At 39.0% G+C, this 13926-nt stretch overlaps 1 protein-coding gene across 1 annotated transcript; it reads right to left on the bottom strand.

Moving 5' to 3' along the window:
• Nucleotides 1–272: 272 nt before the first annotated feature.
• LOC133804317 (probable inactive receptor kinase At5g67200) lies at nt 273–3350 on the bottom strand. The gene is made up of 2 exons (XM_062242486.1): nt 1749–3350; nt 273–936 (listed from the first exon to the last, which is right to left on the bottom strand). Exons 1-2 carry the CDS (start codon nt 3163–3165, stop codon nt 362–364), a joined length of 1992 nt encoding a protein of 663 aa, XP_062098470.1. The 5' UTR covers nt 3166–3350; the 3' UTR covers nt 273–361.
• Nucleotides 3351–13926: the final 10576 nt, after the last annotated feature.

Raw genomic sequence — 13926 nt, 5'->3', positions numbered from 1 at the left:
TCCTCCAACAACACACCAATTTTTTTTTTTTAAAAAAAGACTATGTAGAAGAAGAAAATAAAGAAAGAGAAAGAAGAAGGTAATGTACTCACTCTTTAACACTACACTACAGGTTTCGAATAGTGCAACTCGATTGCCATTAAATAAAGCTTAAGGCTACTGGAAACTTCTGCGACTGAGGTATTATGACATTTATATGTACTGATACCCAACCAAGGAAAATACGTGAAAAAGAAAAGGTAGAAGAAAAATAGTAGTTGGAAAAGATAAATAAAAAAAAGGTAACACTTCATTTGTTTTAATCTAATTTTTATGTATCAATAACACATGATGGAAGAAACAGTGAGCGGATCAATAGGGACTAGGACATGGCAGAAAGCGGGTCCGGTTCACTGTCTTCCATTAATACCGTTTCTTTAATCTCTTGTAATATCCTCATCACCTGCCACATAGTGGGCCTTTGCTCTGGCGATGTTAAACTACAAGCTATGGCCACTTCAAGAAGCATTTCCATTTTGTTGTTTTCCACTCCCTCCTCAACCTCCCTCGTTGACCTCACCCACTCCATCATCTCGTTTGGCGCCAAATACGGCAGCTCCGCCGGCGACTTTCCGGTGAGAAGCTCCATCACCAAAATCCCAAATGCGTACACGTCCGACTTTGATGTAGCTTGCCGATTCGAGTTACGGATTTCGGGGGCTTTGCAGGCTGCCAAAACCTCCTCGTCATCGGTGGATGGAGGGTTGACGAGGATGGAGAGGCAGTAGTCGGTGACGCAGGCCTCAAAGTCAGGGCCAAGGAGGACGTTGGTGGACTTGAGATTGCCGTGAACGAGCCTCCACGCTTGGTGGATGTAGGAAAGGCCTTGGGCCACGTCCTCCGCTATTTTCAAGCATGATGTCCAGTGGAGTGGCTTTGCTCTCGTGGATTTTGAACCTGTAACACGCAGTTAAAGTACGTGACGAGAAAATTTAGTATGTTATGGACCATATACGTACGTACTTAAGATTTGTCTACATATATGAAACAAATTAAGTAATAAAGTTTCCAAAATAGCATGTGCAATATATTTTATTTTCTAGTAGTGTGACAGTTTCAATAAATGATACAGCAATCAGTTGTGGCTAGAGAGATATGGCTTACACTCACCAAACGTACACTCTTTACGGAAAGGACAATTATATTCATTAGAGTAGAGTAACTACAGTTTTAAATGAGTATAAACAGTTTGCTAGTGTTGGAATTAGCACGTGGGGACCTGGCTCCCGCCTTTGTCTTGTGCCCCCCATAGTTGCTTTGGGACTCTTAATCCATCACATTGGTCAATTTTAATAGTGGGTTTACCATTATTAATAATTTTTTTTTATGTGAATCATCACGTCAATTCCCGATGTCGTCTTGTTAATCTTAATCAGAAGCAAGATTCTCGGTGGAGAATAATAAATTACTACTGGGGGAGAGTGCAGCCAAACAAAGAATCAAAATCATATCTAGTCCAATCATCGTCTACTGTAAAGTTCTAATCTAAACTATCCAATTCCAATCTAATGATAACCTGTTGAAAGAAAAAAAGAAAAGAAAAGCATTTTATAATATCATGTACTGACTGTCACACGTCACGTGGACGGTGGGCCTGCTTAGCTTTGGGAGCTGCTGAGTTTATCAGTCCGAGTCATTTACCTAAAAACAAGTCTCACTCACCCCCTCACCAATCACCAAGAAACGAAGAAACTAGATCAAGAACTTACCGTGAATGAGGGAGAAAAGACTGCCATTGGGTTGGTAATCATAAATGAGGAGCCTTTCTTCCTTGGCTTGAAAATAAGCTCTGAGGGGCACTAGATTCGGATGCCTCAAACCACCGACCGATTCCATGTGCTGCTCAAACGTCTCCCTAGTTGTTCCGCTCAATTTAACAGAGTCGAGCCTTTTAACGCTCACAATCAAACGATTATCCAAGACGGCCTTGTAAGTGGTCCCAACGGTCCCTCTTCCCAAAAGTTCAGCCGAGGCCTTCATAAGCTGCTCCAACGAGTATAACTGGGCCTCCCCTGCGCAGAACGCCAAGCTCCCACTCTTAGCCACCTGCATTCCCTGAGCCCTTTTCACCTTCTGCTCTAACTCCTCTTGCTCTAACTCCATTACAGCAGCCGCCACGTCAGCAGCCATTATCGGATCCATGCTTCGATCGCCTTTCCGCCCCCCCTGTTTTTTCACGGCCATTACGAAACAAAGGAGAGAACATATTAACACGAACATCCCAGCTGAGAACCCAATGATCACCGCCGTTTTGCGGTGCTTCTTCTCGCAGGACTCGGTCAATTCCATGCTGTTGACTTCTGCGCCCTGTTCAAGCGCTTTTGTCGGTGGGGGTGAAGCTGACACTGGGCCGAAAAAGGGTGGGCTTGGATTGCACTCCTTGTGGATAATCTCGCCGCACAGGCTCGGGTTCCACGAGAACGCGGAGAGTTCGAAGCGAAGTAGAGTTGGGGTGACTGGTACGGCACCGGAGAAATTGTTACCGGAGACATTGAAGTTTCGGAGAGAGGACTGGTTCAGAGGAGGGACCGATCCATTCAAGTGATTCCACTCGAGGCGGAGATAGTTGAGCCGGTCGAGTTTCGGTAGCCAGTTGGGCAGTGGTCCGGTGAGATTGTTATGGGATAAATCCAAGCTGCGAAGTCTATGGAGTGATAAAATAGGTGGGAAAGAGCCTGTGAAGTAGTTTTGGTCAAGAAAGAGACTTTTGAGATTTTTGAGGCCAGAGAGATCAGGAATCGATCCGGTGAGTGAGCTCTTCTGCAAACTCAAGACTCGAAGCTGGTCAAGGCGAGTCAATGTGTTGGGTGCAAAAACACCGCCAAGATCTAGCCCTTGGATTATAAGGCGCACCACTTTGAACTGAACACATTCGACCCCCGCCCATTTGCAGAAACTACTGTTTGAAGAGAAAGAAAGCTTGTTTTTCAAATCTGCTTTAGACTTGAACGCGAGAAGCCCAAGAGCATCGGAGGATAGTGTCAACTTCAGTGAAACCGAAGACTGAGAGAGTACAGACTTAGAAGAAGAAGAAGAAGAAACAAAGGTGCAGAGTGATAGCAAAGCAAAGATATCGGCAAAACAAAGCAACAGATAAGGAAGAAGGGGTTTCCATTTCTTCGGCATTGTTGGAAAGAAATGGCGAAAGAGAAAAAATCTGAAGGTTGTTTAAAAAATTGTGCATTTAATGCTTTCGAAAAGAATTAATGCTTTCGAAAAGAAAGGACTTGGCGTAATTTATTGTGTAAACTAATCAAAATAACAGAGGGAAAAAAAAGATAGAGAAAAGTGCAAGAGACAGGAATGGTAGTAGGGTAGCGATACTAGACAAAAGCATGTATATATCAGCTGTCGGACTGCAAGCTCAGAATCACGTGAAGGGGTGAGGTGGAGCAACAAGACTTTAACCTTCAAGCCCAATAACGGTAAACCTGAAAGCCCAACAAGGGTAAACCTGAATTTGAGTTGTGAAAATTTCACTCTCATGCATAAAGTGTACCTATAATAAAAAAAAAAATGTAACTCCTCTTCACCTTTTTAATTTGATGTTAAAGATTTCTCATCTACCAAAAATATTCCTCTTGTATTTTTCTCTCCAAAAAAATTCACAATAATTTATTCTCTCCCTCAGACCCGAAGCTCTCTCATACAACATAGAAAACCCCAAACCCATTTCTCTCTAACCCCAAAATCTAAGCTTCCACCTCTCTCTCGGCAAAATCGAAGTGCTTTGACGCCACCCAGCTCAACCGCGACCCTCCACCATCGTGAATCACTTCATCTACGAAGGAGTCGACTCGAAACAGACCCGTTCCGGCAAAATCATTGTAAAGACCTCCGACAACCCCTTCACGGCGGACGAAATGAAAGACCTCGAACCCATATCTGGTTCTAATTATTTAAAATTAGTTCGATTGAAGCTTGATAAGATGAATATAATTTTTCTCGATATGGTCGATATAGTAGGCTCAATAGTTTCTCGATAGACTCGATATTAGCTCGATTGATGCTTGATGGCTTTGTATTAAGAATGATTATTTTTTACTTGATGTTTGCTCAATAATGGCTCAATAGGTTTCTATGGTAGTTCGATGGTGGCTCGATAACAGTGTTAACATTGTTTTTCTATGTAATTTTTTACATGTGTTTTCCCGATTTTGTTCAATTTTCTATTTTCTTACTAACTAGTCTTTACATGAGTCAATGCAGATGTCGTAGTTGCTTATTTCATTTGAAAATCACTTTCCCGCCCGAGTGACATATAGCGGTAGTAGTCATTTGAGTACAATTTTTTAAAAAAAAAGTTTGTCAAACTTGGGTTGATAGAAAGGTGAAGAAATCCCCTTTCAAATAGTACATCCTGGCTCTGGAATCGCAATTCTTTGGAGTTCTATTGCATCAACTATTATTGAGGAATATAGAAAGTAAAAAAGAAGATAAGCAACATTTCTTTATGGGCTCAAGGGCTTGTAGATTTAGTAAAGTTGAGTTTGCTCTGGTGACGGGGTTGAATTTCAGTTTTGGAGCGTTAGAGGCAGAGTTGGAAGAGCGTCTGACCGGTCGATATTTGGGGAGAGTGAGATTACACCACCACAGTATTTAGAATCTACACAAAATTATGCTTGACGAAGTCCAAGAAAATTAGAGTTTAGATGATGCAAACCCTTGTAGTTGAACAAAAGCTTCAGAGATGATGCCAAAGGCTTATACATGATTTGTATCGCTGTCCTAATTCTCTATTTCCTAGCCCTCCAATGATGCTCAAGGCTTTTTCAAAGATCAGGGGCTTGGGGGGCAAATGTTGTACCCTAAAAACACGAGCTCAACTATCTTGCTCAGGGTACAGATGGTGCGAAATAAATAAAGGAGGCAAGACTTCAGAGATGTTTTGCTAACTCCAAACCAAACAGCTCAAGGCTGTGTCAAAGAGTCAGGGATGGCCCAGGTTCTTCCAGACCATTAGAGATGCAAATGAACAAGATAGAGGTGCTCAGTGTCCAGATCGCTTGCATCAAGCCTGAGCATTATCTAAGTCAAGTCATTCTGTTCCAGTCATATCCAGCTCGAGAATGACATCTAGCTCAGGGTGGTTCAACGTCAAACATGAAAGAATCCCTACAGACTCAGATACTCGATATGCGCAATAAATGCACACAATCATTATATACATTTATTGATTGATGTAAATGGCAATAGGCTTAATTAGGATATTTAAATGTCCATTAATTTGGCATGTTACCCAATATTGTATGTTACAATTTATAGAATGGTTACCCAATATTTTCCATCATAATTCCTTATAAATATAAAGGGAATATACAGTAAAAGGGACCGACATCTTGTATGCCAAAGCTCTGCTAAAATTGTCATAAACAATTTTTTCAAGAGTTCCAAAACAAGAATAAGAGTGATTCATGGACAAGGTGGATTTTAAGCATTAAACCACTTAAAAGTTTTGTGAGTTTATATTTACAGTTTATGATCAAGCTTAATCTCTCTATTTAGATTTCTTAATCCCCTGTTAGAGAAAAACCTCATCAATAGCACTGTCATTAGGTCTAGCCAGCGACGCATCGTCTACTTGTAGGCGATGCGTCGCCTACTAGCAGGCGATGCATCACCTACTGAGAATTTTATGTCACTGTGCATCTAGGCGATGCAACGCCTCCAAGGTGGTGATACATCGCTACCTCCTCTGACTTGTGACCCCTCCAATAGGCCTAAAATTGTTCCATTTGCTACAAATGTTTTTGGAGAACCTTAGACACCTTCGTGTATCACTCTGGACCCCAAAAACACAATTTTTAAGTGCCTACCATTGAAACTCAAATTTCACATCTTCACTATGTGAAATTCACTAAGTGTTATATACCTAGCTTGTATAACAACACTTATCATTTGTATTGAACCAATCATAACATTCCCCCACTTGGTAAAATACAAGCCTCAACCTTTAGCTCTGAACAGTTTTGGTGCCTAAAGTAAAGTGTCTTTCGACTTGAACTTTACCTTAGTGAAAGTACATTGGAGTCTTATCGAAATCATTGGTTTCTTAAAAGCATGAACCAAGTATTCATTATGATAAAACCAATAATACCTTACACACTTCCACTAGATCTTTTGTTTTCCCACGTTTCTCGCTTTAGCACTCATATGGTCATGTGCTCATCCCTTCATTAAAATTCCAGGGAGAAACTCAAACTCCCATGAGAGGTGGCACCATTTCTAAGTTCACATAGGTGAGGTTCTTACAACATCAATTCTACCTTTATAGATGCCTATTCCATTGAACTTCATTAAAAGCCCTAGGCTTAACCCTTGCTTAGTAGCAATCAACACTAATCATCTTGGATGGAACTCACCATAGTTATTAGTGTTGTAACTATTCACTTATCAATGACTTGTTCTTACCCATTGAACTTTTTCCCTTGATGTTTACAAGTTTGGAGTTGGGCTGCCATCATAGGTGAATCTTTCATTCTAGGAGTTTCAGTCCCATCCCTTTTTAAGTAGAATTTACTAACATTCTCACAAGAGGTTTTGTAAATGGATCCGCTAAGTTCTCACTTGTCTTAACATATGCGATTGATATGATTCCATACTGAATCAATTGTCTCACATAGTCATGTCTTAGACTAAGATGTCTATACTTCCCATTGTAGACACTATTATATGCTTTAGTAAGAGTTGATTGACTATCACAATGTATTGAAATTGTTGATACCATATCTGCTGTAAAAGGGATATCCAACATGAGATCCCTAAGCCACTCGGACTCTTTGTTGGTTGCCGCTAGAGCTATAATTTTTTATTCCATGGTTGAGTGTGATATACAAGTTTGCATCTTGGAGCCCCAAGAGATGGCACCTCCTTCAAGAGTAAACTGGTGGTGGAGAGAATTTCTCTCACTCCCGATATTCAACTAGCGTCGAAATATCCTCTGAGTATCCTTGGAAAGTTTAAATAGTGAAGGCTATATTCTTTGGTACCTTTAAGGTATCCAAGAATCCTCTCAATAGACTTCCAATGCTTGATACCTAGATTGCTAGTGAACCTATTAAGTTTTCTAACCACATATGAAATATCCACTCTTATGCAATGAGCGACATACATTAGGCTCACTATTGCACTTGCATATTCTAGTTGAGCCACCGATCTTTCTTCATTCTTTTCAAACATCATGCTCGAATCAAATGTTGTATTTGTCGCTTTGATCTTGAGATGACTGTATATGTTAAGCATTTTTTCGACATATGGGCTTGACTCAATACAAAAACCCCCACAATTTCTTCTAACTTTGATACCTACAATGGTAAAGGACCTTCATCTTGAAGTTAGAAGATAGAAACCTCTTTGTTTCTATTATGCCTTTCATGTCATTACTCAAGATCAACATATCATATACATATAGACACACTAATATGACATAGTCATCACAAGTCTTTGAGTACAAGCACTTGTTCGTATTGTTGTGTCTAAATCCATTTGAAACAATGACTTTATCAAATTTCTCATGTTATTGTTTCAGAGCTTGTTTCAAACCGTATAAGGATTTGACAAGTCTACACATTTTTTGTTCATTTCCTTGAAGAACAAAACCCTCCGATTATTCCATATAGACGTCCTCCTTAAGATCCCCATTTAGGAATTTTGTTTTGACATTCATTTGGTTAACATAAATGTTATATATAGATGATAAGGCAAATAACAATCTAATAGAAGTAGTTCTTGCTACCAGTGCATGTATCAAAGTAATTTATTCCCTCTTTTTGTTTGAAATCTTTGGCTACTAATCTAGCCTTAAAGGTTTGTATGGTGCCATCAGTATGATATTTCCTGCTAAATACAAATTTGCACCCAATTGGCTTAGACCCCTTTGGAAGGTTAATCAATTCCCAAGTGTAGTTGGACATAATTGAATTCATTTTGTCATTTATTGCCTCCTTCAAAGAAACAGAGTCCCTTGAGGATGTAGCTTCTTTGAAAGTTTTGGGATCATATTTTGTTTGAAGTATTATTGGATGTTTCCAAGTGACTTCCTCATTGTTACCTTCTATAAGGAATATTGTCTCTATTTGAGAACACTTATCATTTGATCCCAAATCTTTGAGCCTTTGGCTTCTTCTAGGCCATAAAGGTTGCTCACCAACTCCCTTTGAAATCTCCTCTTGAGATTCTTTATCATGAGTTTTTTAACGCCCCAATTTCCCTATTATGGCTTAGTACCTGGATTGGGGGACTAGTAGACAATAATTGAGTTAATTAGGTGCTTATGTGTATGAGCATGTTATTATGGGAATTATATTATGATACGATTATGCTTGCATGTTAAAGTGTATTAAATATGCATGTGGGTTTGTTTCTTATTAGAATGATATTTTTTGTAATTTTGACCTGCTGATGGTATAATTGTAAATACGTGTGTGATATATAATTGTGACCACATTATTATGTGGATATATTTGAGTTACCCGGCACAAGGCGATCTTAGGGAGCTAGTTAGCGAAAAAGTCACAACGGGGTAAAATACCCTGCTTAGGGCGAGCTTAGAGGTATTTCGATAATTTGGTAAATTACTAGGAATTAGTGAGTAGCAGGAATTAATTGATGAATATTTGCTTCAATAAACTATTTGGGATTAACGGGAATCCCAGGGGAAATGACTAAAGTGCCCTTGGATATGTTTTGGGGCTAAGTTAAGGGCTAGGGGTAGATTAGTGTTTTGGCCACCTAGCTAGTGTGATGAGGGACTAAGGCTTGAAGAGTTTGGCTCATTCACGTGTTAGGCATTTTTTTTCAGCTTGGGAGCATTTTCTTTGAAGCACTCCAAGTTAGGCCAAGCTTTGGATTTTTGCTAAAAATTGGAGCCAATTCTTGTGGAGTAGCAACTGAGGATGGAGTCTAGAGATTGCTAAGGCCATCATTTACCCTAGAGATTTTGAATTTAGAGGTGAGACTCCATGTTTTCAGTTTCTAATGGTGTTCTTAAGTTTTATGATTTTGATTCCTAGTTTAAGGTTCTATGGGTGTTTGTGATGAGTTGAACATTGGATTTAGTTGCCTAGGCTTAGTATTATGCTATTGTGGATGAAATCTTGTTAGAAACACATGGTTGGGTCGAATTCAGGGTCTGAACTTGTAAAAAATCGTAGAGTTTGAAAATTGGTGAAGAAAACCATGTTCTGGGTAGAATTTATGTTTTTGGTGACATAGCGCGACCGCACTATTGTCCCCAAAAGGGGGAAATTGGAATCCAATTTGGGTCTCGAGTTGTGGGGCACGACCACACCAGGGGTTGGGGGGACTGCACCAATGGCCTAGAAGTCCCAGTTTTTCTGTGGGCGCGACCGCGCCAGGGGCCCCAAAATGCTAAAATGCTGAATTTTTAGGGCTACGCTCGGGGGCTCGGGAATTCAATTTAGAATCTCTCTTCGGTGCTCGGGGGAAATTTCTAGCATCCCATTAATTGGGAATAATGGTTTTGAGAGTTAGATTTCAGTTTGGAACTCAGGTTCTGGGGTTAATTCCTGATGAACATATACTTAAGTTGTGACTAGGGTTTCGCCAGGCTTGAGTCAGGGATATCGCTTGGGGTGATTTCATTATTCGCACGAGGATCGAGGTAAGAAAACTGCACTCGATGCGTGAGAACTGTGATTAAGGCTTGGCCTAGTTATTCAATGTAAACGTGATTAGGGCTTGGCCAAGTTGTGAAATGTAAATATGATTTAAGGGCTTGGCCCGGTTGATATATGTGAGCATAGTTAGGGCATGGGCCCTGTTAATGAGCATAATTATCATTATGCTTGTGAATATCTATTTAAGCATACTAATGCATTGTATTTCCTTATGTGATGAATACATTAGATTTATGATTATTCTGAATTGGAAGCTCGACTTATAAGTCAAGGATTTATCTATTGCACCAGATTAAATGGCTCGACTTATAAGTCGAGGGTTTACAAGGCTCGACTTGTAAGCCGTGCTTGGCACTATATGCGCAGAGCGCATGCCATTATCGCTAGGCCACCTTGGGAGTGTATTATGCACTTGATTGGCTCGGATGCCACTTGAATAAATACAAGTGTAATACGCACCTGTGTGACCCTGTGGTTGCGTACTTGTATAATGTGCTTGCTTCATTTTAGTTATCAATGTTTAGCATGCTGTTATATCCTGTTGATTATATGAATCTATTAATATGTTTTCTTGCTAAGCCTTGGCTCACGAGTGTTATGTGGTGCAAGTAAGGGTAAGGAGAAGCTTGGCCAACCATGAGTTGGAGAGCGTTAGAGGCGATGTCTAGATATGCAGTTTGCTCAACCACCACGGCCGAGATATGGCAGGGGAACTAGGGTTGGTCCTTGTTTTGCCACTTAGGTCGACTTATTTTGTTATCCTTGAGTTGTAAACAATTTTTAGACTTGTATTTTGGGATCTCATGTAAAGACTAAAATTTTTAATGGAAATTTTTGTTCCTTGACCAAGATTTTTAATAATCGAACCATTAGTCACTTAATCACATATTTTAGTCCAAATGAATGGTTTAGCAAGTCCAACACTAATTTAAACACACATCGTAACAGTCCCTGATTTTTAGGGCGTTACAAGTTTGTTTTATTAACTTGTTGTCATCGCATGAGATGTTCTCAAAGAACTCAACCTCCCTTGATTCAATTATCACATTAGACTCCAAGTCTAGTAATCTATAAGCGTTGCTATTTTGGGCATAACCCATAAATGTACATCTTATAGCCCTTGGACCCAACTTGGTGTTTTTGGGATCCGTGTTCTTGCAATAAGCAAGACACCCCCACACTTTAAGATAACCAATGTTTGGTTTCTTTCCTTTCCTTAACTCATATGGAGATATAATATTTTTCTTCATGGGAATACGATTCAAAATATGACAAGCAGATATTAAGGCTTCACTCCACAAACTAAAACTCAATTTTGAATGTAATAACATAACATTAATCATCTCAAGAAATGTTATATTTTTTCTTTCTGATATATCATTTTGTTGTGGAGTATAAGGGGCGGTACATTCCTGCATTATTCCATGTTCTTCAAAAAATTAGTTGAAATCATTTGAAAAATATTCACCACCCCTATCACTTCTGAGCACTTTAATTCTTCTTTCTAATTGATTTTCAATTTCCGCTTTATAAGCTTTAAACACATTAAATGCTTCATCTTTATTCTTGATCAGATATACATATGTGAACCTAGAGCAATCGTCTATGAAAGTAATAAAATATCTACTTCCTCATCTAGTCAACATTCCATTTAGTTCACATAAATCACTATGTATCAAATCTAACAATTTAGAATTTCTTTCAACACTAGGAAAATGTTTCTTTACAATTTTATATTTAACAAATAATTCATACTTATCATGCTCAACATTAACACAATCAAATAATCCACATTTAATTGCTCTTTTTATTGTGCTAAATCTTATATGGCAAGTCTAACATACCACAAATGAATAGAATTTGAGTCAAGCATATAACAAGAAGAAGTGGAAGCTTTATTGTTCGGATTGTCAATAGAAGTACAAAGTTTAAACATGCCATCACAAGCATATCCCTACCCCACAAATACATTCCCCTTTGACAGTGTTAGCTTGTCAGACCTATCACAACCTTGATTCCTAGTATGCCATGAAAATTGTCACTTACAAAGTTTCTACTCATTTCTGGTACATACAAAACATTGGTGAGTAAAACCTTCTTTCCAGAAGTGAAGAAAAAATTTATTGTCCCCTTTCTTTCAACCTTGGACCTTTTCTCATTGCCCATTTGAATCTCATGCCATTCCTTTGATGTTTCAAAGGTCTTTAATAAGGATCTATCATGGGCGACATGAATGGTGGCACAAGTATCATACCACCACTCATTCACCTTTTCATGAATGACATTGGTTTCGCTTAATGTTGCCACTAGCTCTTCTTCGGTTGAGTTGAATGTTGCTTCATTGTTTTAGTTCCTCTTGAACCTACAATCTCTAGAAAAGTTTCCATTCTTGCCACACACAAAGCAAGGTCCCTTAGAAGTTTTGAATTGTCTCTCATTCTTCTTAGGCCATAAGGGTTTTTGACCCTTGCCTTTATTCTTGCCAATTCATTTGCCCTTGTTAGGAGGATTAGTCACCACATTGGCCTTTGAAGTCTCACCATTAGGCTCCTCCTCATTCTTATCTCTAGAACAAGATTCCTCCTCAATCCTCAAGTGTTTGAGGATTTCCTCCAATAAAATCTCCTCATTCTTATGGAGGATTTTCTTCCTATAGCCCTTCCAACATGGAGGCAACTTGACATTTATGGCACCAACAAGGAATTGCTCCGGTAACATAATATTGAGTGTAGACAACTTGTTCACAATAATTTGTGATTCATGTATTTGGGAGAGAAGGGGTTTCATATCATAAAACTTAAATTCCATCTATTGAGTAATAAGGAATTTCTTTGTATCTTCTTCTTCATCTTTTTACTTTTTCTATAAAGCTTCCCAAATCTCATTTGCAGTCTTGGTGTTGGTTAGAGATCATATAGCCGGTCCAAAAACGCATTGAGGATGTGACCCCTACATATCAACTCATCTTCTTTGCGCTTCTTTCTTTCTTTGATAACTTCTTGATTGTCATCTTCTTTGGCGGGTTCCATGGGCTTTAGGTCTTTGTACAAGACATAGAAAACCTTGAGTGTAGTTAGCAAGAACATAATCTTATCTTGACAACGAGCAAAGTTAGTACCATCAAATTTATCTAGTCTAACAAAGTCTTGAGTCATGAACTTCAAAGCCGTAAAAGAGTTAGATTATTCTATGATGTTGTTTCTCAGATAGTAGAGAATTAGATTGTTGGGGGAGAGTGAGATTATACCACCACAATATTTAGAATCTACACAAAATTATGCTTGATAGAGACCAAGAACATTGGAGTTTAGATGATGCAAACCCTTATAGTTGAACAAAGTTCTTCATTCTTCTTGAAGCTTCAAAACCCTAGTTTAACCACCACTTTGAACTTCTTCTTCTTACTTGTAAAAATACAACCAAAGGCTTGTACATGATTTGTATTGCTATCCTAATTCTATATTTCCTAGCCATCCAATGATGCTTGAGGCTTTTTCAAAGAGGAAATGAGAATTGGGATTAAACAAGCCTTAAACTCATAAAGTCAAGCACTTTCTTTATGAATTTCTTGGAGAACACTTGAGATTCTTGAAAGCTAGAGAGAGAGAGAGGGAGGTTTGAGAGAGTGATCATCTCCCAAAACTCTATGAGGAACCTTTTATAGTCTACGCTATCATTAGGTCTAACTAATAGGATTAGAACTAAATAACTCATCATTTGGAGCTTAAAACATGTGCCCATACGGGCACGTTAGGCGATGTGTCACCTGCTTGTAGGTGAAGCATCGCTTTCCAGGAAATGCATCACCTACTAGCAGGCGATGCATCGCCTAATGTGACTTTCATGTCCCTTTTCATCTTGGCGATGCAACACCTCTAAGAAGGTGACACATCGCCACCTCCTCTGACTTGTGACCCCTCCAGCGGGCCTAAAATTTCTCCAAATGCTACCAAACATTTTTGGGATCCTTAGATACCTCCATGTATCACTTTGGAACCAAAAACACAGTTTTTTAGTGCCTACAATTGAAACTCAAATTTCACATCTTCATTATGTGAAATTCACTAAGTGTTATATACCTTGCTTCTATAACGACACTTATCCTTTGTATTTAACCAATCATAATAGTCGGCGCTTGATAAATGAATATTTTAATGATTCTCATAAAGTAAAGTATCTCAGCTGAAGAATGCTTTCGAAACTTGCCAAGTTGTTGAAGATGTGTACAAGCTGGGCCTCTGTTTCTTGG

This window comes from Humulus lupulus, chromosome X (assembly GCF_963169125.1).
Source record: "Humulus lupulus chromosome X, drHumLupu1.1, whole genome shotgun sequence".
NCBI lineage: Eukaryota > Viridiplantae > Streptophyta > Magnoliopsida > Rosales > Cannabaceae > Humulus > Humulus lupulus.
This window is presented reverse-complemented; position numbering and strand designations above follow the sequence as displayed.